Below are 22,458 nucleotides of genomic sequence, written 5' to 3' on the forward strand. Positions count from 1 at the left end.
TTAAGCAGTTTTTATTTGTATGTATATATTATTTGTGATACCCCAATAAGGGATCTTTTTTACTTTTATATTAAACGGTCAAAACCGAATTGTTCTTGTTTAACATTGGATAGCGCCCTCTGGAAAACCCCCTTTCTTTTCATTTCTATTCTGGGTCTTGCCTAACAGAGGACCCCCCAGAGGTGCTGCTCCCACTCTCTCTAGCGCAGAAAGGGTTCCCCCGTTTGCTATATATATGTCAGTAAATCAGCAAATAAAGCTTGTGTTTTGAGCTGTTACGCTCGTCACCAGGGACCAGCGTAACAGCTCGAAACATGTTGGAGGAATAAAGCAACATTGTTTGATTCACCTACTTTCTAAGTCACCTGAGTGCCGCTTTATTTGCCGACATATCTATGCTGACATCCAGCCAGGAGGGCACCAGAGGAAGTATCTGCACCTGATAAGGAGTGGTGAGTGCCAAGAACAGCGCAATATATATATATATATATATATATATATATATAGAAGATAAGCCTCAGGAGATCCCAACAGGGGCTAATCCCAAGAACCAGGCGGCACTCAATGGGCTGTGAATTGTATCCAATTTTTATAAAAGAAAAAAGTGCAGCATGTCATCAAACAGTCATGACTGTCATTTTCATCTTATATATATATATATTAGTCCATATTGCTGGCACTCTCATCAGTGTAAAATAACTGGTACTTGTGTAATATCTGGTCGCTTGTTTTTTTTCATTGCATCGCATCGCATTTCATGCAAATGTTGGCGTACAATTCATGCGATGCAATTTTTCATTGTAAAGACACAATTTTTTTTGTATAATCACCCATGGGTGATTTCATACCCCCACTATCCAACTACGCATGGAGTTGATTTTATATAGTGTGGCGAGCGCAACGAGCCCCCGAGCCCGAAGCGTGGTGAGCGCAGTGAGCCCCGCGAGGGGACGCAGAATACATGTAAAGTAATCCACGTCCCCTCGCCAAGCTTCGGGCGCGGAGGGTCGCTGCACTCGCCACACTATATAAAATCAACTCCACGCGTACTTGGATAGTGGGGGTATGAAATCACCCATGGGTGACTATACAATTAAAAATCTGGTCTTTACAATGAAAAATCACATCGCATCGCATGCCTTAAGTAGTGGCATGCAATGATAAAATTGGGCGCCCAATTAATACACAAACACCAAATAACTTGCTGTGGTGACAATTCAGCAGCAGAGACCCAGTTAGGAATCCACTGGATGTATAGTAACAAGAATGGAGTCACTCACCAGTCTTCAATGTGATACAGGTACTTTTTAATCAGGCAGCATGGCAGGGGGAACATCGGTAGCTCATCGGGCTCGCAAGCCCTAAAAAAGCATGCAATTTGCATGCGATTTAGCTTCTGATGTTATAACGGGAACATTGGAATCCAAATCTTACCGTGTGTACACACTATAAGTCCCCCAGCCACCCCCAGCAACAATTTAATTGTCGGGACCGGCAATTACGAACAGCGCTAGATTAGGCATCTCAGTGGACTCAGTTCACCTTGACAAAGGGGTACCTTATGCCCCGAAACGTTGGTATGCTATTTTTGCACTAATATACGTTTTTGAAAATTCCCAGAGTGCCGCTGTCTGCTTCTTTGCCTACTCCTGCACAACTGTTCCAGAAGGCACCTGGGTCCCTGACCAGCTGGGGGAGTGCCAGGTCAACACACACCTTGCTATATATATATATATATATATATATATATATATATATATATATATATATATATATTAGATATATATTAGGAGGTGTGGCACTCGGATAATAATGAAGAAAAAGAGCTGACTTACAGAACAGATCTTTTTCTTCATTATTATCTGAGTGCCGCACCTCCGATATCTGTACAATTTCACTGCAGTGAGGGCAATGGAGCAAGCTAAATTTGTCGGACAATTGCATTGTATATAATACCTCATTAAAAGCCTGTGTTTGTCCCTCTGTACCATGACAGGCTCAGCACTGCCTCTGATTAAAAACCCTCCCATGGCTAGGCCACTGCTGATGCTGCCTGTGACCTCTTGTGCAAAGTCTCATGGGACTTAGTCAACTCCCAGTCAGCACTCCTGCAGTCAGTGTGCCTTGGCCCCTGATGCTCAGGACCATTAATCATTGTCACATTGGCAGACAGATGAAGCTGCAGCACTACTCCACTCCCATGCACAAAACCTTTTGCTAAATTTTTTTTAAATACATGCCAACCACATGGGGCCCTAGATAGAGGGGGCCAGGGGTAATGATCTCCTGAGCTCCCCCGTTAATACAGCCCTGTAACCAGGGTTACATCACGCTGGTTGGCGTCATGCTCGTGATGTGCTACTGTATGTTCAGGTGTCTGCATTACTGTGTGACTCGGTCACGGGATTACTGTGTGACTTGGCTGGAAGCATAAAAACCAACAGAAGATCATATATATATATATATATATATATATATATATATATATATATAAATCATCATATATAACAGTAGAAAGCGATAAGTAAGGCTCAGCATGAGTTCGTCAAAAATATACAACGTCATTGTATGAGGAATTCAGTAGGGGCTGGACTTAGGGAAATCTGTTGATTTAATACTGCTTGATTTTGCTAAAGCTTTTGACATGGTGCCTCATAAAAGGTTATTAATGAAACTAGGTAATTTAGGGTTAGGGGATACATTTTGTTATTGGATTAAAACCTGGTTGCACAATCAGGCACAGAGAGTAGTAATAAATGGCATACATTCCAGCTGGGGTAAGGTCCAAAGTGGAGTCCCGCAAGGTTCAATATTGGGACCCACCTTGTTTAATATATTTATTAATGATATTGAAAGTGACATAGTGAGTAAAATTGCAATATTTGCGGATGACACAAAATTGAGTAAGGAAATTAACACAGGAGAGCATATGGAAACACTACAAAGTGACTTAAATAAACTGGAAAGGTGGTCGTAAAGGTGGAAAGTGCAGTTTAACATTGAAAAATGTAAAGTAATTCATTATGGGAACAAAAATGAACAAGCTACTTATAGACTAAATGGAGTTATTATAGGGAATTCTGCTGTAGAGAAGGACTTGTGGTCATCATAGATGAAAATTGGGTAATAGTGCACACTGCTTAAGTGCAGCAGCAAAAGCAAACCGGACACTGGCATGCATTAAAAGGGGTATGGATTCAAGGGATACCAATGTTATAGTGCCTCTTTACAAGGCATTGGTGAGACCACACTTGCAATACTGTGTTCAGTTCTGGGCACTGCACCTTAAAAGGGACATAAATGAATTGGAACAGGTACAGAGAAGGGCGACTAAGCTAGTAAAAGGTCTTGAAACCACTAGAATACAAAGATAGTTTAACCAGGCTGGATAGTTTAACCAGGCTGAATATGTTTTCACTGGAGAAATGGAGGTTGAGAGGTGATATGATTAGTATGTTCAAATACAGGATTGGGAAGCATATGGAACTGGGAGATAATTTGTTCACTAACAGGTCTATACTTATGAAACGTGGGCATGTACTGAGGCTCGGGAAAAATAAATTCCGTACTGAATTAAGAAGAGGATTCTTCACTATTAGAGCAGTAAAATTCTTGAACTCATTGCCAGTGGGGGTGATTACAGCAACTACTGTTAATGAATTTATCTCAATGGATGCATTTTTGGCCACTAAGGGAATCCTATAGATATGACTTACTCAAGTCAGTAGTTAGATAAGTTGAACTCGATGGACTAACGTCTTTTTTCATCCTTAATTACTATGTTACGTGCTATAAGACACACTATTAGTGTGATATAGGGGTATACTCTGATAGGTATGGTAAGATGTATTTCTGTTTATTTGTTCTCACACCTTAAAAATGGGGTTAGAGGGTCCCAAAATGTTGGTCACCTGTGATATTTACAATATATTACTTTATTTGCTATCCAGTCTCCTAGTGCCGCTTTGTATTCGTTATGCAAATGTCTATTTTTGGAGGAGGGCACCGGGGTAGCTGCATGTGATCAGAGGAGTGCCAGACTGAAACAAATCTTTTATTTTTTAATATGAGTACAATGCATACCAACTTGGGACAAGGCACGCTTAAATTAAATTCAATTTAGGATTGAAATGTGAAACCAACACTTTATGAAGCAGCAGACACTCTGCTGTTATTTGCATGCCATCACTACAGGTGTTTTACATGCACTATCACTATTATCTACATAATACTACAGCTACATACAGTTTTCAGCGGTCTATGTGGAGCTTCTTCTGTTCAGTGAACACCTGAACTTCCAGGGCACCGCTTCAAATGTGGAGGATTTATACCACCAGATGCTCAAACTGAAAATAAGAGAAACAGATTTCCTTCTCCATGGGATTTTACTCTCAAATTATTTTTAGGGATAAATTTATCCCAAGGGGTTTTAGAGTCCTTAATGCACCCACGATTGGCTAGTATAATCCATATTTATTTACAAAGTGGGTGGGCATAATTAACAAATGCAGTATGGATCTTCTCCTACTAGTAATTGAGGAGGCAGAGTGAGAATTGGCAGGCACGAGGGAGAAATTGGGCAATATTGAACCAGCCTTCACCTTGGCAGCATAGCAGGACACTTCACAGAAATCGATGTCCAAGCTGCAGACGCAAGTGGATGACTATCACCATGACTTGGTAAAATATCCAAGTATATGATGGTAAAAGAAGATTATGAATACAACAGAGTATATAACTGGCTTATGGGGGGGGGGGGGGACAACATAGACTCATACAAACCGTTTAGTTTGAGAGGCAAGCAATGCGTAAAAGGAGACATGCCCCACACAAGGAAACTGATATAATAGTGATAGTGATTTTGCATGTGCAGATTCTGATTTTACCACAGGCAACCCCCAAGAACACCACATGGAAAGGAAAAGGACACCCACCCATCATGGGGGTCAGCACACACGGATCAAATGTCCCAGACAAGAGTCTCTGATTTACAACTTGTCTACTAAGACACTTACCCCATGTAAAGAAGCAGTCCTGTGCAAAGGTTTAAGCTTTGTTCCAACAAATAACTTAATTGAATTGCACTGGGTATCAGATCTGCATAAACTGTGCCGCAAATTGCAGTTAAAAGAACACTATCAGAATAACATAGTGGAACTTCCACCTCTTGAACATCAGAAATTTTAACAGTAACAAAGTAAGTCCAAATATGACCCTCAATCCCACAATGCATCCATTAAGGCTTACACGCGAGTCACGTGTAAGCCTTAATGCAGGCATTGTGGGATTGAGTAGTCATGTGACGCGACTACTAGATGACTCAGTCAACAGATACACTAAAGCCACTAATAAGACACACCATAATTTATTAAAGGATGAATGGAGAGCATTCAGGGAACTGGGAACTGATTGCAGCATTATTTTCTGCCCCGCTGACAAAGGGGGGCGGGATAGTAATTATGAATTTGGAGGACTATAAATGTGAGGCTCTCAGCCAGCTTCAGGATGGTCAAGTGTATGAACAACTCTTAGGAGACCCTAAAAGAAAACATAAAAAGGAAGTGGATAAAATCCTGGATAAAGCCTGTCAGGAGGGCCTAATTACAAAAAAGTAATGATGGCCCAGAAACAAGAAATCCTCATTCTCCCCCTGTTTTATACAGTCCCTAAAATTCATAAGGATCTTTCCTCCCCATAGGTTGTCCAATAATCTCGGCCTGTGGGTCCCTTTCTCAGACAATCGCAATATTCCTGGACCAACTATTGCAACCAATTCTTCTTCACCAAAAACGACTGCTGAAGGATACAGATGGAGCCCCTCTCATTCATCCCCAGCACCCGCCAGAATGTGACCTCTGGAAAGTGCTGGCTGAGAGGGACTCCATCCGACTGGGACACGTGAGCATCTCACTCGAACGTGCATCCCAGTTTTTGAGCTGACCCTACAAAGGAACTCTTTCCTACTGTATTTGACGGCCACTTTTACCGCCAACGGTATGGGTGTGCAATGAGGAGTAATGTGTGTTCTTCTTTAGCCAATGTATTCATGTTGGCGGAGGGGGAGATAATGTTCTTCCAGGATGCTGCCATTGCCAGTCACAAATGTCTATACACATGCTATATAGTCAATCTGTTTATTGTCTGGTCCGGCAACAGGGAAGCACTCGAACACCATCTACAGTTTATTAATCAAAGAGACTCATCAATTAAAATGAATGCTGGTTTAAGTGAAAATAGTATTAATTACCTGGATGCTCAAGTTACAATATTGGGGAACTCTCTAAAAACAACTATGTACTCTAAACCAACCGATAAAAATCAGCTTTTGATGGCAAGTAGCCACCATTCCAAAGCTTCAAAAGAAGAGCTACCCAAATCCCAATTTACAGTGGCCAAAATTACAAGTGAGCGGGACATACTGGAAGGTAAACTAAATAAGGTTCAACTGAAGTTCCTAGAGAGGGGCTATGACCAAAGACTCCTAGAGATACTTAAAGAGTGTTAGAAAGGATGTGCACAGGTACCTTGTTGCGGGCACCCTGCTGTCCTGTTTGACTCCTAAGGCTTCACCTATAACAGCCATGTTCATGGGGGTAGATTAGTTCCAACCCCACCCGGGTGCCGCCAGGTCTTTATTGGTGACAAGGCTGCAGGAGGCTGCAAAGTGCCGCAAGATGGAGACTAGCATGCCTGAAAGCACATACCTTCTAAACGAGCTGACAAATGCAACAATGCACGAAGATGTTACCAGGGATACTATCCCACAATACAAATATATGTAACAATACACAAGATGGTAACATAGTAAAGAAATGCACAGGGGAATGCAAAAGATGACACCAGAAGTCTAAATATTATGGCATTGATCTTCTTAATGGTCTTATAAGGAACAATGAACCAATGGACCAAACTTCTGTGAAAATTGTCCAAGTTTGATATTCTTGGTGGATAACCACACCCAATGTCCAGTCTTAATAGTACTTGGTCTCCTGTCAGAGAAGTGCCTTGTGGCTATGGTCACAGAGAGGAGAGCCCTATGGATCGTAGCCCAGACCCTTCTCTTACTGGTCACCCACCTAGAATTACCTGTTCCAGCAAGAACAGGATCAAAGGAATTGGCCCTAGGATGGAAACCAAATTTGCAAAAGAAAAAATACATCTTGATAGCAGCATGCCACCCATTATTGTAAGCAAACTCAGCAAGAGGTAGGTTTTCTACCCAATCACGTTGAGACTAAGAGACATAGCACCACAGAAATTGTTCCAGAGTATGATTGACTCGTTCCATCTGTCCATTAGATTGAGGGTGGTAACCGGGTGAGGGACTAAGCTTAATCTGTAGGGCAGAGCAAAATGTTTTCCAGAAACTAGTAACAAACTGGACCCTTATCAGAGACTATGTCCAAGGGCAATCCATAAAATCGAAAAATATGAGATATGAATAATGATGCCAACCTTTGAGCAGAAGGCAATCCAACAAGGGCAATAAAGTGTGCCATCTTGCTGAATCTATTCACTACTACCGAAATGTTATCATGTCCAGCAGAGCATGGTAGATCAACAATAAAGTCCATTGAGATATGTGACCAGGGTCTCCAGGGCACGGTCAGGGGTACCAACTGACCTAAAGGGGAGCTGTGAGATTACTTATTTTGAGCACAAAACAAAACTTTTCAACATCCCTCCTTATAGAAGGTCACTAGACCACTCTGGAAAGTAAATTAAATGTATTAGAGACCCCTGGATGACCTGCAAACTTGCAGGAATGAAATTCCTCCCAAAAAAATTCTCGGAGCTTAAAGGGTATAACAAGTTTACCAAAAAGAATGGACTTGGGTGCTGAGGACTGAGCCATGAGATTCTGTGTGAAGCCCACTACAATACAAGAAGACTGAATAATGGGTTCCTGGACAGAAAGGGACTCTTGGACAGCAGAAAAACTCCTAGAAAGAGCATCAGCAATAATATTCTTGGAGCCTGGCCTGAAAGTGATGATGAAGTTAAAATGAGTAAAAAATAAAATCCATCTGCCCGTTTGGCATTACCCTTTTAGCTGACTGTAAATATGAAATATAATTTTTATGGTCAGAAAAAATGGTTACTTGAAACTCCCTCAAGCCAATGTCTCCACTCCTCCAGAGCAGATTTGATGGCAAGAAGGTCCCTGTTAACAACATCGTAATTACATTCAGCAGCAGAAAACTTCCATGAAAAAAAAAGCACAGGGATGAGGAAGACCATCCAATTTATCAAAAAGATATGCTTTCTACCTCAAATTCGCATCTCTGTAATTTAGCATAGAGATTATTTTCCTTAAGTCCATGTAACACCGCACATACGTGTTGCTGGTGTTGTTTTAAAGAAGAAGAAAAAATAAGGATATCGTCCAACTACACCACAACGAAAATACCCCGAAAGTAATTAATAAGGGCCTGTAAAACAGCTTGAGCATTAGCCAACCCAAAAGGCATTAATAAGTACTCATAATACCCGGTGTGTGTGTGTCAAAAGCTGTTTTCTACTCATCCCCTGCCTTTATCCTAATTAAATTATAGGCACCTCACAGATTAATCTTGGAAAAAATAGATGCATTGTGTAACTGATCATATAATACTGAAATGAGAGGCAGATGGTATGAATTTTTAACTGTGATGATGTTTAATTGCCTGTAGTCAATACAGGTACGTAAAGAGCCATCCTTTTTTGCCACAAAAATTTTTTTAGCTCCTCCATGGCCTTGGCCTCAGGTAAAGACAAAGAATATAAATGACCCTTGGGTAGCTTAGCATGAGGAAGAAGAGAAATAGCAAAAAGGTGGTAAAGTGTCAGCCTCTCTTTTAAAAAAAAAAACATCAGAAAAAGAAGAATATTGAGGAGGAAGAGGAGAAGTGTTGGGCTCCGTCATATGTACGGGAAGTGTCAGACATTCAGACACACACTCTTTACCCCAGTGAAAAAATTCCCCTGTTTGCCGGTCAAAACCAGGGTTATGCTTTCTTAAGCTATGAACAATGAATAAAGAATTTTTTTCTGAATGAGTAGCACTCAGATCTATGAGTATGGTATGGTGAGTAATACATCCTCTGGGTAAGAGTTTGCCATCCAACCCATACACAGAAACTTTAGGAGCAAGAGGAGTGAGAGGAATTCCATGATCCTGAAAAGGCTGAAGATCAATAAAATTCCCCACAGCCCCACTATCAATAAATGCTTAACACTCCCATTTGTCCACCCCAATACCTAAATGTACAGGAAGCAATAAGATGATGTTGGGAGACAATATAGAGAGACCTGAGAGGATGCCTCCCTGCATCCCTAGGCCTTGGTGTTTCCCGGCCGCTCTGGGCAAGCATTTTCCTCATGTCCCCTGCTACTAAAGTAGAGTCAGAGACCTAGCAACCATCGACGGGCCTTCTCCTAAGTGGACAAACAAGTGACCCCAATCTGCATGGTCATAGTCCACACCAAGGTCCCCGGACGTGCTAGGGAAGAGGGCAGGTAGGGAATCCCGCTCATCATGTCTTTCGCGGATATGCCTGTCAATGCAAATAGCTAATTGCATTAGCTCATCTAAAGAATCTGGGGCAGGATACTGCACCAAAATATCTTTAACTTGGTCAGCCAAACCCAGCCAGAACTGACGCCGCAAAACCGGATCATTCCAGGCAGTATCATTGACGTATCGCCAGAACTCTGAGCAATAAATTTCTGCTGCATGATGGCCCTGCTTGAGAGCCCTGAGATGGACCTCGCAGGAAGCCGCCTTGTCTGGGTCATCATACAGAATGCCCATGGCCTGAAAGAAGGAATCCACAGAACAAAGATTGTATGCCTTTAGGCCAAATGCCCATGGCTGTGGATCCCCCTGCAGGAGGGAGATTACAAGACCCACTCTCTGGGTATCAGAGCCAGAGAAAAGGGGTTGTAACTGAAAATACAATTTGCACCTTTGTTTGAAGTTGAAAAATGGACCCCTATCCCCTATTTACCTAGTCAGGTAAATTCATCTTCAGCTCTTTAACCGGAGTAGAGACAGCACAAAAAACTCTCGTAACCTCCTCCTGTGACTCCACCCTCAGGGTGAGATCCTGAAGCTGCTGGGTAAGGAGGTGAAGCTGGTCAGAAAAGACCTGAGCTGGATTCACTGGATTGGGATCCATAATGAAAGCTCAGCAAGAGAAAAAAAAAGGAAAACTTTTCTTTTCCCCTAAATAATTTGGGCCGGTTATAATGTTAGGAAGGATGTGCACAGGCACCTTGTTGCGGGCACCCTGCTGACCCGTTTGCCTCCTGCAAACTAAGGCTTGACCTATATCAGCCATGTTCGTGGGGGTAGATTAGTTCCACCCACCCCGGTGCCGCCAGGTCTTTGTTGCAAGCTGGAGACTAGCAGGCCTGAAAGCACACCTTCTAAATGAGCTGACAAATGCACGACGATGTTACCAGGGATACTATCCCACAATACAAATATATGTAACAATACACAAGATGGTAACATAGTAAAGAAATGCACAGGGGAATGCAACAATGCAAAAGATGACACCACAATAATAACCAAGGAACAAAGCAAATATCTCATGACTTATCTGAAGGGTGGAATTGTAGACCAGAACAGGATATATGCACTGCAGCCGACTGGGAGCTGGAACGCTGTAGCAGGAACCTGGAACAGGACCAGAAATACGCAGAAAGGGACCAAGCAATGCAGGGCATCAGGATGCTATAACTGGCATCCTTACAAGAGGGTTGAGGGATTATATTTGAATCACCCCACCTACAGGTGTGGGTGACATCCTGCTGCAGCTACCAGACGCCAGGCGAAAGTTCGGGCTATTGCGTAGCAATGTCCTGACGCTTCCCTGCCATCAATCATGGGGAGGACGTTTGGGGCATTGCCTGGCAACATCCGCGATGCCACAGTGCTCCCTGCCCGGAGGTCGCTGTCCGCCACCAGCCCCTGTCCCTCCAGCACCCGACGGAGCAGAAGCTCTCTGGGACACAGAGTACAGGCGGCGGCGCCTAACAAAAAAGAAGCCACGTTAATACCTAGGGAATAACTTCTGACTCCCAGGGAGCGAAAGAGAATAGAGGTAATACCCTGGACATGCAAATAGTCCACAGCAATCCCCATCATACCTAGGGCATCAAGAGCCTTATGGCCTATAATAGTGAGTGACCAAAGTTTACTTGGACTAAAACATATTAGACCTATCGTGTGTCACCCGAGGAGTCGGAACATCAAAGTTACAGTATGGTGGTTCATGCAGACATCACTGGGTATACAGAAAAAATGAAAACACCAACTAGTGCAAGTACAGTGTTCTTGAAGAAAAACCCATGCTGCTATAAATATCTTCATTGTACTAGATGTAACCATATGCTGACAGGGTCCACTTTTAATAATTTGCATAAAGATAAGCAATATAAGGTCAAGCATATAGTCACATGCACTACAATGCACATGATCTATTTGATTACATGCCCATGCCAATTGCAATAGCTGCCAATACGGTGAGGTCACTACGGGACAGGATGGCATTACATAGATCCACCATCAAGGCAGCAATATTGGACAAAACAAAAGGAAAAGTCTCGGACCAACCGGTGGTGAGACATTTCACAGAAGCAAATCACGCACTTCGTGACTTAAAATATATGATAATTAACCATGTACTAAAGAACCTATGAGGATAGGACTGTGTGGGGAAACTTCTACAACTAGAAGCTCATTGGATGTTTGAACTGAAATCCTTCAGCCCTAATGGGTTAAATGAGAAAGTTACATGGAGTGTTTTTTAACTGATCTTGGATGCTTTGTTACAGTACATACAGTCAAATACCTTATCAGTTACTGTACTATAGTGGTTTCTGTAGCATATTTTTTGATAATTGTAAGATATTTATTTACATTTTAGTCTTTAGTTAAATACATATTCACTTGGGTAATCCTACTTTGTATCAGAGTATACTTTATAGTGTATCTTATATGACACATTTACACAGGAATATATACTGTAGTTGAAGTTTTTAAATTGATCTTAACATAGGAAGAATGGTAGTTCCATGCACTAACACACATGTAATAAGAAGGAATTCACCTACTTGTCCCTGCCTAATACCAGATGGTCAACTTCAACAAGTAACGTCCGTGTATTATAGAAATCTGGTACTATAAAATAGAGTTTCTTCTCTATTCTGACAAATATGTATGCATCTGAGATATTTCTAAATGAAATCTCTAATACTGTTTGGCTATATTAGAGATTTAATTTAGAAATATCCCAGATGCATAGTATTTATGTGATAAGATTATTTGTTATAGTTTGTATTATTTCTGTTGGTTTTTATGCTTCCAGCCGAGTCACACAGCACGTAATGCAGACGCCTGAACATAGCACACCACGAGCGCAGTGTGGTAGCAGCAGCGTAGGGAGAGCACCTCTACAGCCAGGCACCTCCCTGCTTTGTAGGCTCTGTTGAGTGGCCAATGGAAAAAGACACAGAAGGTGGTGGAGCGCTACACAAAAAGTATATGTTTGACCAATTGGGTATTACAAATATTTTATTAATACTATTAAAAATTCATTGTCTTAAAAGCAATTGCGTATATTGGAATATAGTAAAAGTATACAGGCTGAATTGGGATACACAAATTATTTGAACACAAATCAACACAGTATGGGGGTATCTCACTTGTTCCTAGGGTTACTGTCCCAAGTTGGATAGTCACAAACTCCCACATAGATTTTGATGGAGACTGGGGTGGCGGGTGTCCATATACCTGCTGGAGATTTTTGGACCTGATCTAGAATTTGTAGGGATCCTAAGGTTCCAGTCCTTAGTCAGGTAGCTCCAGATGAATGGCAGGTGGTGGTGTCCCTTGTAATATCCAGTACAACCGTCCAACAGTTGGAAAGATTGGGAGGGGGAGAGTTGGTTCAAGTGAGAATTCCTTTTTTGTAATCCCAAGGTAGTCAGACTGTGCACACTCGGCCTGACGCGTTTCGTCGTCCACAGACAACTTTCTCATAGTATTTGTAATACCCAATTGGTCAAACATTTTTGTGTAGCGCTCCACCACCTTCTGTGTCTTTTTCCATTGTCTATTCTCTGGGGGTTGACCTCCCCACGGTGTGAGCAGCTTGCTAAACAACTCACCTAGAAGCGCCAGTATATATATTGCTCCACCAAGGTGGTCCAATATATAACTTTTGTCTGTTGAGTGGCCAGTGCTGCCGGATTCTGCTGGCCAGCCTGCCCCCTATGGAGCTCAACAATGCCGTCATCAGCAGTGTGCTGTGCCACCCTCAGTGCCTGAGTGTAAAATGTTATTGCAGTGCAATATTCCATGCCTCCCAACATGACCATCTTCAGGAGGGACACAATGCTCTGTTTCTGGACTTCCATCTTAATTTATGATTACCATCACCTGCAGTGAAACACCTTTCTTATCACTTAACCTGTTCAATACAGATGAGGACAATCAATAATTAAGAGGGAAGTCTAGAAACAGAGCATTGTGTCCCTACTGGAATGGGTCATGTTGGGAGGTATGATATTTCAGTACCAAGCACCATGGTCAATACCAATACATTGCCTTAATACACTTGTTATCTAGTAGATAATGCCTCAGCCCTCAGTCAGTGTTTCATATGACCAGTGAAGAAACCATTGCTGACAAAATGATTGAGGCCACAGGTACTAAATGTTTTCTTGCAGAAATATGGACTGGAACACATTTAAAATGTTAATGTGACATTGAGGGCCTTATTTTGGTTCATTCTTTCTGACAAAATCCTTCTTAGATGGGCAAAACCATGTGCACTGCAGGTGGGGCAGGTGTTACTTGTGGAGAGAGAATTAGATTTGGGTGGGGTTTTACTTCAAAGTGAGATCTATATTGCAGTGTAAAAATAAAGCAGTCAGTATTTTCCCTGCACAGGAACCAAATTACTCACCCAAATCTAATTCTCTCTGCACATGTTACATCTGCCCCACCTGCAGTGCACATGGTTTTGTCCATCTAAGAAGGATTTTGTCAGAAAGAATGAACCAAAATAAGGCCCTAAGTGCGGTCTGAAAGTGGTATTACCGTTTCAATGCCGTTTTGTCCCATCACATTACACAGGGACACTGAAACGGGTAGGACCCTGCTTTTATACCGGTTTTCTTGAACCGGTAAATTCAAAACTGACCTTTCACACCGCACATATTATCAATTTGAAACTTTAAAAACCAGTCATTTTACCCGGTAATAAGTGCGGTTTGAAAGGAGTATTGGTTTACTTGTCTTTCTTTTCTATCCACTCCAATGTTCATTCTTTCATGTCCCAATTCTTACATGAGCCAATGGTTGCTTGTCTTGTAGCAGTAAGAATTTCCGGTTTTGATCTGATGCTGAATATTCCAGTACAAGAGAAAAATGATCACGGTGACGAAGTGAGAGGCGGTCCCGAAGAGTGACCATGACATCCTGTATTGGAAAGAGACTGGGTTATACACACAAAATAACATACATATTTGTTGCTATATACATTGGTACCATACCTCCCAACATGACACTCCCCAAGAGGGACACAATGCTCTGCTCCTGGGCTTTCATCTTAATGCATAATTACCATCACCTGTGTTGAACAGGATAATTGCTAAGAAAGTTCTTCCAGGAGCAGAGCAATGTGTCCCTCCTGGAGAGGGTCATGTTGGGAGGTATATGATACTGTATATAGGGTGAGATGCTTAGCTTCAGATAAAACTAGAAACATTAGAATATTGTGCATTAGTTCAGTAATAAAACTTAAAAATGTTAAACTAATATATTATATAGACTCAATACTGTCATGTACCTGACTTGTTTCACAGTTTTCTTTATTTCCTAGTGTTTCCAGGTTTTCCTGTGTCCATGCTGCCTTAAACAACTATTCCCTGCATGCTTGTCTCCAGTGTCAGAGTTCCTAGGCTCCAGGCTATCCTGTGCTCCAGCCTTATAACCACCTGTGACCTGCTGCTATTACTCCAGTACTGTTGCTGGTTAACCCACCACCTGCCAGTTTGCCTCCTGCTTATTTCATACCAGCGGTTAAGTCGCATCCAGCCATCATGGTCATCGCTGGCTCCCAGGCCAGCTACCTCTTACTGGCTCCCAGACCACCTCTCCACCATTGTCTCCCAGGCCAACTATTTGCTACTGTGATAAAACCAGTGACTAAAACCACCTGTGTCCTGATAGTCGACAAGCATCTCCAGCTCCCAGGCCATTGACAAGCATCTGAGGCTGTTGACAAGCATCTCTGGCTCCCAGGCCATCGACACTCACCTCCAGCTCTTAGACCGTGGACAACCGTCACTGGCTCACAGGCTGACAATACTCACCTCTGTCTCCTAGGCCGTCAATACTTACCTCCAGCTCCAAGGCTGCCAGTAACCATCCCCAGCTCCTAGGCTAAAGAATATATCTTTACTTATCACAAAATATCACCCATCTCGACCACTCCGCTCTGCACAAGATCTGCGTCCCTCATCTGCATGGATCACTAGCTCCCATTTACTATTACAGGACTTTCATCGGGCTGCTCCCATCCTATGGAATGCCCTCTCTCCACTAGCCTCCAAACTTTCAAGTGTTCCCTTAAAACACACCTCTTCAGGCAAGCCTATCAAATTTAAGTTCTACACGCATAACCCTCTGAGGCACTTATGTATTATATAGCTTCCCTTCTGGACTTTTAACTTGGTGGGACTGCTATGCTATTACTGATGCCTATCCTTGTGTTTCCCTCCTTTATCCCTATAGATTGTAAGCTTGCAGCAGGGCTCTCCTACCTCCAAGTCTGTGTGTTGTTACCCAGTTTGTGTTATCACTGTCGACTATTGTAAAGCGCAACGGAATCTGCTGTTCTATATAAGAAACTGTAAATAAATAAATAAATATATATATATATATATATATATATATATGCACAAGAGATAAGTCCGGCACTTCCCGCCCTCCTTTGTCAGTCTGCCCCGGTGCGCTCCTCTGTGGTGTCTCGACTGTATAGTCTAGGCGATAACAGGCGTCACTCTGGGACTTGTGTGAAAAAAAACAAGTTTACTTAGTGCATACGGTCTATGCCGTTTCGGGCTGTCGCCCTTCGTCAGGACCAACACTTAACAATATGTGCAAGAACAAACAAACAGTGTTTACATAACATAACTTACAGTTAGAAGACCCTTTGTGCCACACCATCCCCCGTCCAGTGGACCGGCACTCCATAAACAAATCAAAATGGACCTGGTTGCCTTCCCTCAGTGTCAGGTTTGTCAGACGCTGGGAATATGTCAGAGTTTGCGGGCGGCACTCCAAGGATTTTTTTACAAATAAGCCAGACACAGACTTCAGCTGTAGCCAAAGTTTCAAATCTTTACTCGATTTTTCGTCAGGGATCCCTGACGAAAAATCGAGTAAAGATTTGAAACGTTGGCTACAGCTGAAGTCTGTGTCTGACTTATTTGTAAAAAAATCCTTGGAGTGCCGCCCGCAAACTCTGATATATATGTATATATATATGTATATATATATATATATATATATATATATATATATATATATATATATATATATATATATCTCAAGTCTATAAGCACTATTTTTCCATAGTTCTGTTTCAAGCTGGCCACTAGATGGTGCTGTGGTCATATTTTTTGTAAATACATTCATTGCTACAGTACATTTAATAATCATTAGATCTCAGATCTTTATAACATCACATTACTGGAATATTATCAACCACGTGTCTCACCAAGATATATCTGGCTATTATCCTCAACCATTTTTTTTTTTATATATCATAAGGAAACTAATTATGTTAAATTTTCATTATACAAAAAAATAAAAGAGGTGTATAACCCCTTATATCTTGTTTTATCCTACTCCCTAAGCTTATTTGGTCGGATTTATAAAAACTACCCAAATTTAACATTTCATTTAGGCCTCCTGGGGCTAATGTGCCCAGTTTGTGTATCCATTTGCTTTCCATTTGCAAGAGACGTTTGTCTCTATCTCCACCTCTAAGGTCATTTGGTGCTTGATCAATGAGGCGAAATCTTAGGTTTGCCACACTGTGCCTGGCTTCCAAAAAATGGTGAGCTACTGTTTGCTCACTGCGGCCTTTTTCAATGGCTGCCCAAATAGCCATTCTGTGATTCGCCATTCTCTCCTTTATAGTGCAAATGGTCTTGCCCACGTAGTTCAGTCCACATGGGCACGTTAGCAAATAAATTACATATGTCGATGAACAGGTTAACACTTGTTTAATGACATAGGCCTTCCCCAAGCCTAAATGTGTCACCAGGTGTCATGTAGCTACAAGTAAGACAACCTGTGAACTTGTAGCAACCTCCTTTTCCTGTAACCTGTAATTTTGAAATATCTGATTTAACTATCCGGTCACCTATACTTCTACCCCTGATATATCCTGTTTGTAGTCTTGTATTGTGAGGACTGGATAGGTTAGGGTCTGTTGCTACTATTGACCACAGATTTTTCGATTTCTTAATTTGGGGACTACTTAGTCCCCTGCAATAACGCATAAGGATAGCCTCGTTCAAAGAATTTATTGAACATTTGCTCCAATTGTTGGTCCCTAATATGGATCTCACTATCTATTCTACAAACCCGCAAAAATTGAGGATATGGAAGGCTCGCAGTAGTGGCTTTGGGGTGGAAGCTGTTAAATTAGAGCAACATATTGCAGTCTGTTACTTTCATAAATAACAGAGTATTGATTTTAGTGCCATCTTTGATGATTCTCACATCCAAAAAGTCCAGTTGAGTGGTAAATAATTAAATAATTGATACCAATCAATGTTATACACATATGTATATATATATATATATATATATATATATATATATATATATATATATAAAACAAAGAGAATAGAAGAGGGCGCTTCATGGTGCATTAAAAGAGAGATTTTTTATTGGATCCACAAGGACAATGATCCACAGTAAAAGGCAATTGCTCGTACCGATTATAAAGACAGTGTGGGCTGGTTACCACATGGCATAGATATAAGCACAAAAAGGCAAGGCTGCTCACACGTCCAATACCGGTAAGTGGAACTCCAGGAGACCGCGACTTGACAGGCGCTGGATTGCGCTGCTGAGGCGATGGAACTTTGGAGACACCGGCGTCAGATGTAGCAGACGGATGACGGGAGACAGCACACAGGTCGGGTAGAAGTCACAGGCCACGCCCTGACGCGTTTCGTCACTGGGACTTCGTCAGAGGGCGTGGCTACTGTGACTGACAACCCGATATTTAACGTGATAGACAGCCAATGAACTGCTAACACTACAAATTAGAGCAAAGGCAGCAGCTGAGCTCAATAAAGGTACAAGCATACATAAAAACTTGCTTTTAAAAACACTCCGCATATTCATACATGAGCGGTAGCAACAAGACATATATATGTCAATCACATGTATACAATACATGGACCAACTAAAATACATTTTACATAAAAGTCACGATACAATCAATGATAAAAATACAAAGTATATAAAAAATACATAGAAAAATGACAAAAAAGACAGCAGACAAAAGAAGCATATTTTTCTATTAGCAAGACATAGAATTCATCTAGAAGTTGACGGAAAATGACAGGGCTATGACACAAAATGCAAAATAGTCGGCTCTGTTGAAGAAAAGAGAGACACATTAGAACAATGAATAAACTCAGTTTATGAAGGGGGTGATCTCATACCCTTCATTTAACCCTACTGGGGTCAATGTATTGAGTTTTAAAATCCACTGCGTCTCTCTCCTAAGCAGACGCCGCTCAATATCACCTCCTCTTTTGCCCTGTTTAATCAAATCTATACCTTTGAAAATAAGGCCAGAGGGATCGCAATTGTGGTGTTCCTTAAAATGCCTGGATAAGCTGTGATTGAGTATGCCATGCTTAATATTGCGAAGATGTTCTAATATTCGGATCTTAAGGCACCTTTTAGTTTTTCCAATATACCTCAATCCACAGCTGCATTTTATAAGGTACACCACATGTGATGAATTGCAATTGATAAAATCATTAATTCTGAATGTCCCCAAAGCCGCATCAATAACAGATCCTTTTTCCATATATTTACAAGTTTTGCAACTGTTACAAGGATAACTGCCTTTGATGGACAAAAAAGTACTCTGACTCGAGGTGGGTTGAATATTTTCAAGCTGACTTCTGGACACAATGGATTTGATGGTATTAGCCTTTCTAAACACCATTTTCGGTCTAATAGGAATATGTACATTCAATACCGGGTCCATCTTCAACACATTCCAATGTTTATTAAAGATCTTCCTTAATTCGCGATCTCTGGTGTTAAACTGCGTAATAAACATTGCATTATTATTAGCTGGATTATGGGCTTCAGACTGAGAATCATTATTATATTCTAATAGTTTCAGTCTGTCTGTATTTCTAGCCCGCTGTAGAGCTCCATTAATGATCCTGGAAGGGTAACCTTTCTCTTTAAATCGATTAATGTAGATGTTAGCCTGCTCGTCAAACAGGGACACATCAGAACAGTTCCTTCTCAAACGTAAGAACTGTGAAAAAGGAATGTTATCCTTCCACGGGCCATAATGGCTACTACTATAATCAAGATAGCTATTCGCATCAACCTATTTAAAAAGGTGGATGTCTCGATGAAAGGTACTTTAGGGAAATTTTTAACCCCTTCCTGACAGAGCCAGTTTTTGCGTTCCTGACAGAGCCCTTTTTTTCAAATCTGACATGTATCACTTAAGTGGGGATAACTTTTTTTTGCTTTTACTTATCCCAGTGATTTTGAGATTGTTTTTTCGTGACACATTGTACTTCAAATTAGTGGTAAATTTGGGTCGATACAGTCTGTGTTTTTTTGTGAAAAATACCAAAATGTCGTGAAAAAATGGAAAATTTTGCAATTTGCAAAATGTTAAATTTTCTGCTTGTGAGACAAATAATCATACCACTCAAAATAGTTAATAACTAACATAGACCATATGTCTACTTTATGTTTCCATCATTATTTCAACTTCCTTTTAATTTTTTTGGACACTAGGAGGCTTACAATATGAATAGCAAATTCTCAAATTTTCAAGAAAATTTCAAACACTGATTTTTTAAGGGACCAGTTCAGTTCTGATGTGACTTTGAGGGACTTGTATGTGAGACACCCCCATAAATGATACCATTTCAAAAACTGCACCCCTCACAGTATTCAAAACAGCATTTTGGAAGTTTGTTAACCCTTTAGGTGTTTCACAGGAATTAAAACAAAGTGTAGGTGAAATTTCAAAATTTCATTTTTTTTGCAGATTTGCAATTTTAATACATTTTTCTAAGGAACACAGTACATTTTACTAGAGAAATGTGACTAAAAATTGATTCCCCCAATTCTTTTGTTTTCATAAATATCCTACAGTATATGTGGCCCTAGTGTGCACGTTGACCAAACCACAGGCTTCATAATAGAAGGAGCACCTACTTGATTTTGGAGCCTCCTTTTTATGAGATTATTTTGTAGGCACCATGTAGGTTTCTAGGCACCATAAGATGCTAAAATTTAGGAACCCCCCCACAAGTGACCCCATTTTGCAAACTACACCCCTCAGGGAATTCATCTAGGGGTATAGTGTACATTTCAAACCCCCAGGGGTTTCACCAATTGTGGTACAACTGGGCAGTGAAAATTAAAAATAAAATTTTTTACACAAAAATGCAGTTCTGGCTCAAAATTTTTCATTTTCAGAAGGTATGAAGGAGAAAAAGCACCCCAAAATCTGTGCCCCAATTTCTCCCGAGTACGGCAATGCCTCACATGTGACCAAAAAATACCATTTGGGTGCATGGCAGGACTCAGAAAGGAAGGAGTGATTTTTGGATTTTGCAGCTCAGATTCTGGTGGAATGTTGGTGGGTGCTATGTTGCATTAGCAAGACCCCCCAAGCACCAATACAGTGGAACCCCCCCACAAGTGACCCCATTTTGCAAACTACACCCCTCAGGGAATTCATCTAGGGGTATAGTGTACATTTCAAACCCCCAGGGGTTTCACCAATTTTGATACAACTGGGCAGTGAAAATGAAAAATGACATTTTTTTACACAAAAATGCAGTTCTGGCTCAAAATTTTTCATTTTCAGAAGGTATGAAGGAGAAAAAGCACCCCAAAATCTGTGCCCCAATTTCTCCCGAGTATGGCAATGCCTCATATGTGACCAAAAAATACCAGTTGGGTGCATGGCAGGACTCAGAAGGGAAGGAGTGATTTTTGGTGGTGGAATGTTGGTGGGTGCTATGTCGCATTAGCAAGACCCCCAAAGCACCAATACAGTGGAACCCCCCCACAATTGACCCCATTTTGCAAACTACACCCCTCAGGGAATTCATCTAGGGGTATAGTGTACATTTCAAACCCCCAGGGGTTTCACCAATTTTGATACAACTGGGCAGTGAAAATGAAAAATTACATTTTTTTACACAAAAATGCAGTTCTGGCTCAAAATTTTTCATTTTCACAAGGAATGAAGGAGACAAAGCACCCCAAAATCTGTGCCCCAATTTCTCCCGAGTACGGCAATGCCTCACATGTGACCAAAAAATACCATTTGGGTGCATGGCAGGACTCAGAAAGGAAGGAGTGATTTTTGGATTTTGCAGCTCAGATTCTGGTGGAATGTTGGTGGGTGCTATGTTGCATTAGCACGACCCCCCAAGCACCAATACAGTGGAACCCCCCCACAAGTGACCCCATTTTGCAAACTACACCCCTCAGGGAATTCATCTTGGGGTATAGTGTACATTTCAAACCCCCAGGGGTTTCACCAATTTTTATACAACTGGGCAGTGAAAATGAAAAATTACATTTTTTTACACAAAAATGCAGTTCTGGCTCAAAATTTTTCATTTTCAGAAGGTATGAAGGAGAAAAAGCACCCCAAAATCTGTGCCCCAATTTCTCCCGAGTATGGCAATGCCTCATATGTGACCAAAAAATACCAGTTGGGTGCATGGCAGGACTCAGAAGGGAAGGAGTGATTTTTGGTGGTGGAATGTTGGTGGGTGCTATGTCGAATTAGCAAGACCCCCAAAGCACCAATACAGTGGAACCCCCCCACAAGTGACCCCATTTTGCAAACTACACCCCTCAGGGAATTCATCTAGGGGTATAGTGTACATTTCAAACCCCCAGGGGTTTCACCAATTTTGATACAACTGGGCAGTGAAAATGAAAAATTACATTTTTTTACACAAAAATGCAGTTCTGGCTCAAAATTTTTCATTTTCAGAAGGTATGAAGGAGAAAAAGCACCCCAAAATCTGTGCCCCAATTTCTCCCGAGTACGGCAATGCCTCATGTGTGACCATAAAGTGGCAGGACTCAGAAGGGAAGGAGTGATATTTGGATTTTGCAGCACAAATTCTGGTGGAATG

At 41.4% G+C, this 22,458-nt stretch overlaps 1 protein-coding gene across 14 annotated transcripts in view; it reads right to left on the reverse strand.

The window, feature by feature from the left end:
• The window catches only part of FRMPD3 (FERM and PDZ domain containing 3), a 527,068-nt gene that overhangs the window by 185,864 nt on the left and 318,746 nt on the right, over nucleotides 1-22,458 (reverse strand). For 10 of the 14 annotated variants that reach the window (XM_083159061.1, XM_083159053.1, XM_083159051.1 and 7 more), the window contains one exon: nucleotides 14,342-14,473. The exons of 2 other annotated variants lie outside the window; for them this stretch is intronic. In XM_083159061.1, coding sequence (XP_083015187.1) covers nucleotides 14,342-14,473 — 132 coding nt within the window. Of the gene's footprint in view, nucleotides 1-14,248; nucleotides 14,474-22,458 lie in introns of those variants that run through there. 2 more of the 14 variants (XM_083159059.1, XM_083159060.1) reach the window with 2 other exon arrangements.

Source organism: Crinia signifera, chromosome 9, assembly GCF_055691185.1.
Source record: "Crinia signifera chromosome 9, ASM5569118v1, whole genome shotgun sequence".
Taxonomy (NCBI): domain Eukaryota; kingdom Metazoa; phylum Chordata; class Amphibia; order Anura; family Myobatrachidae; genus Crinia; species Crinia signifera.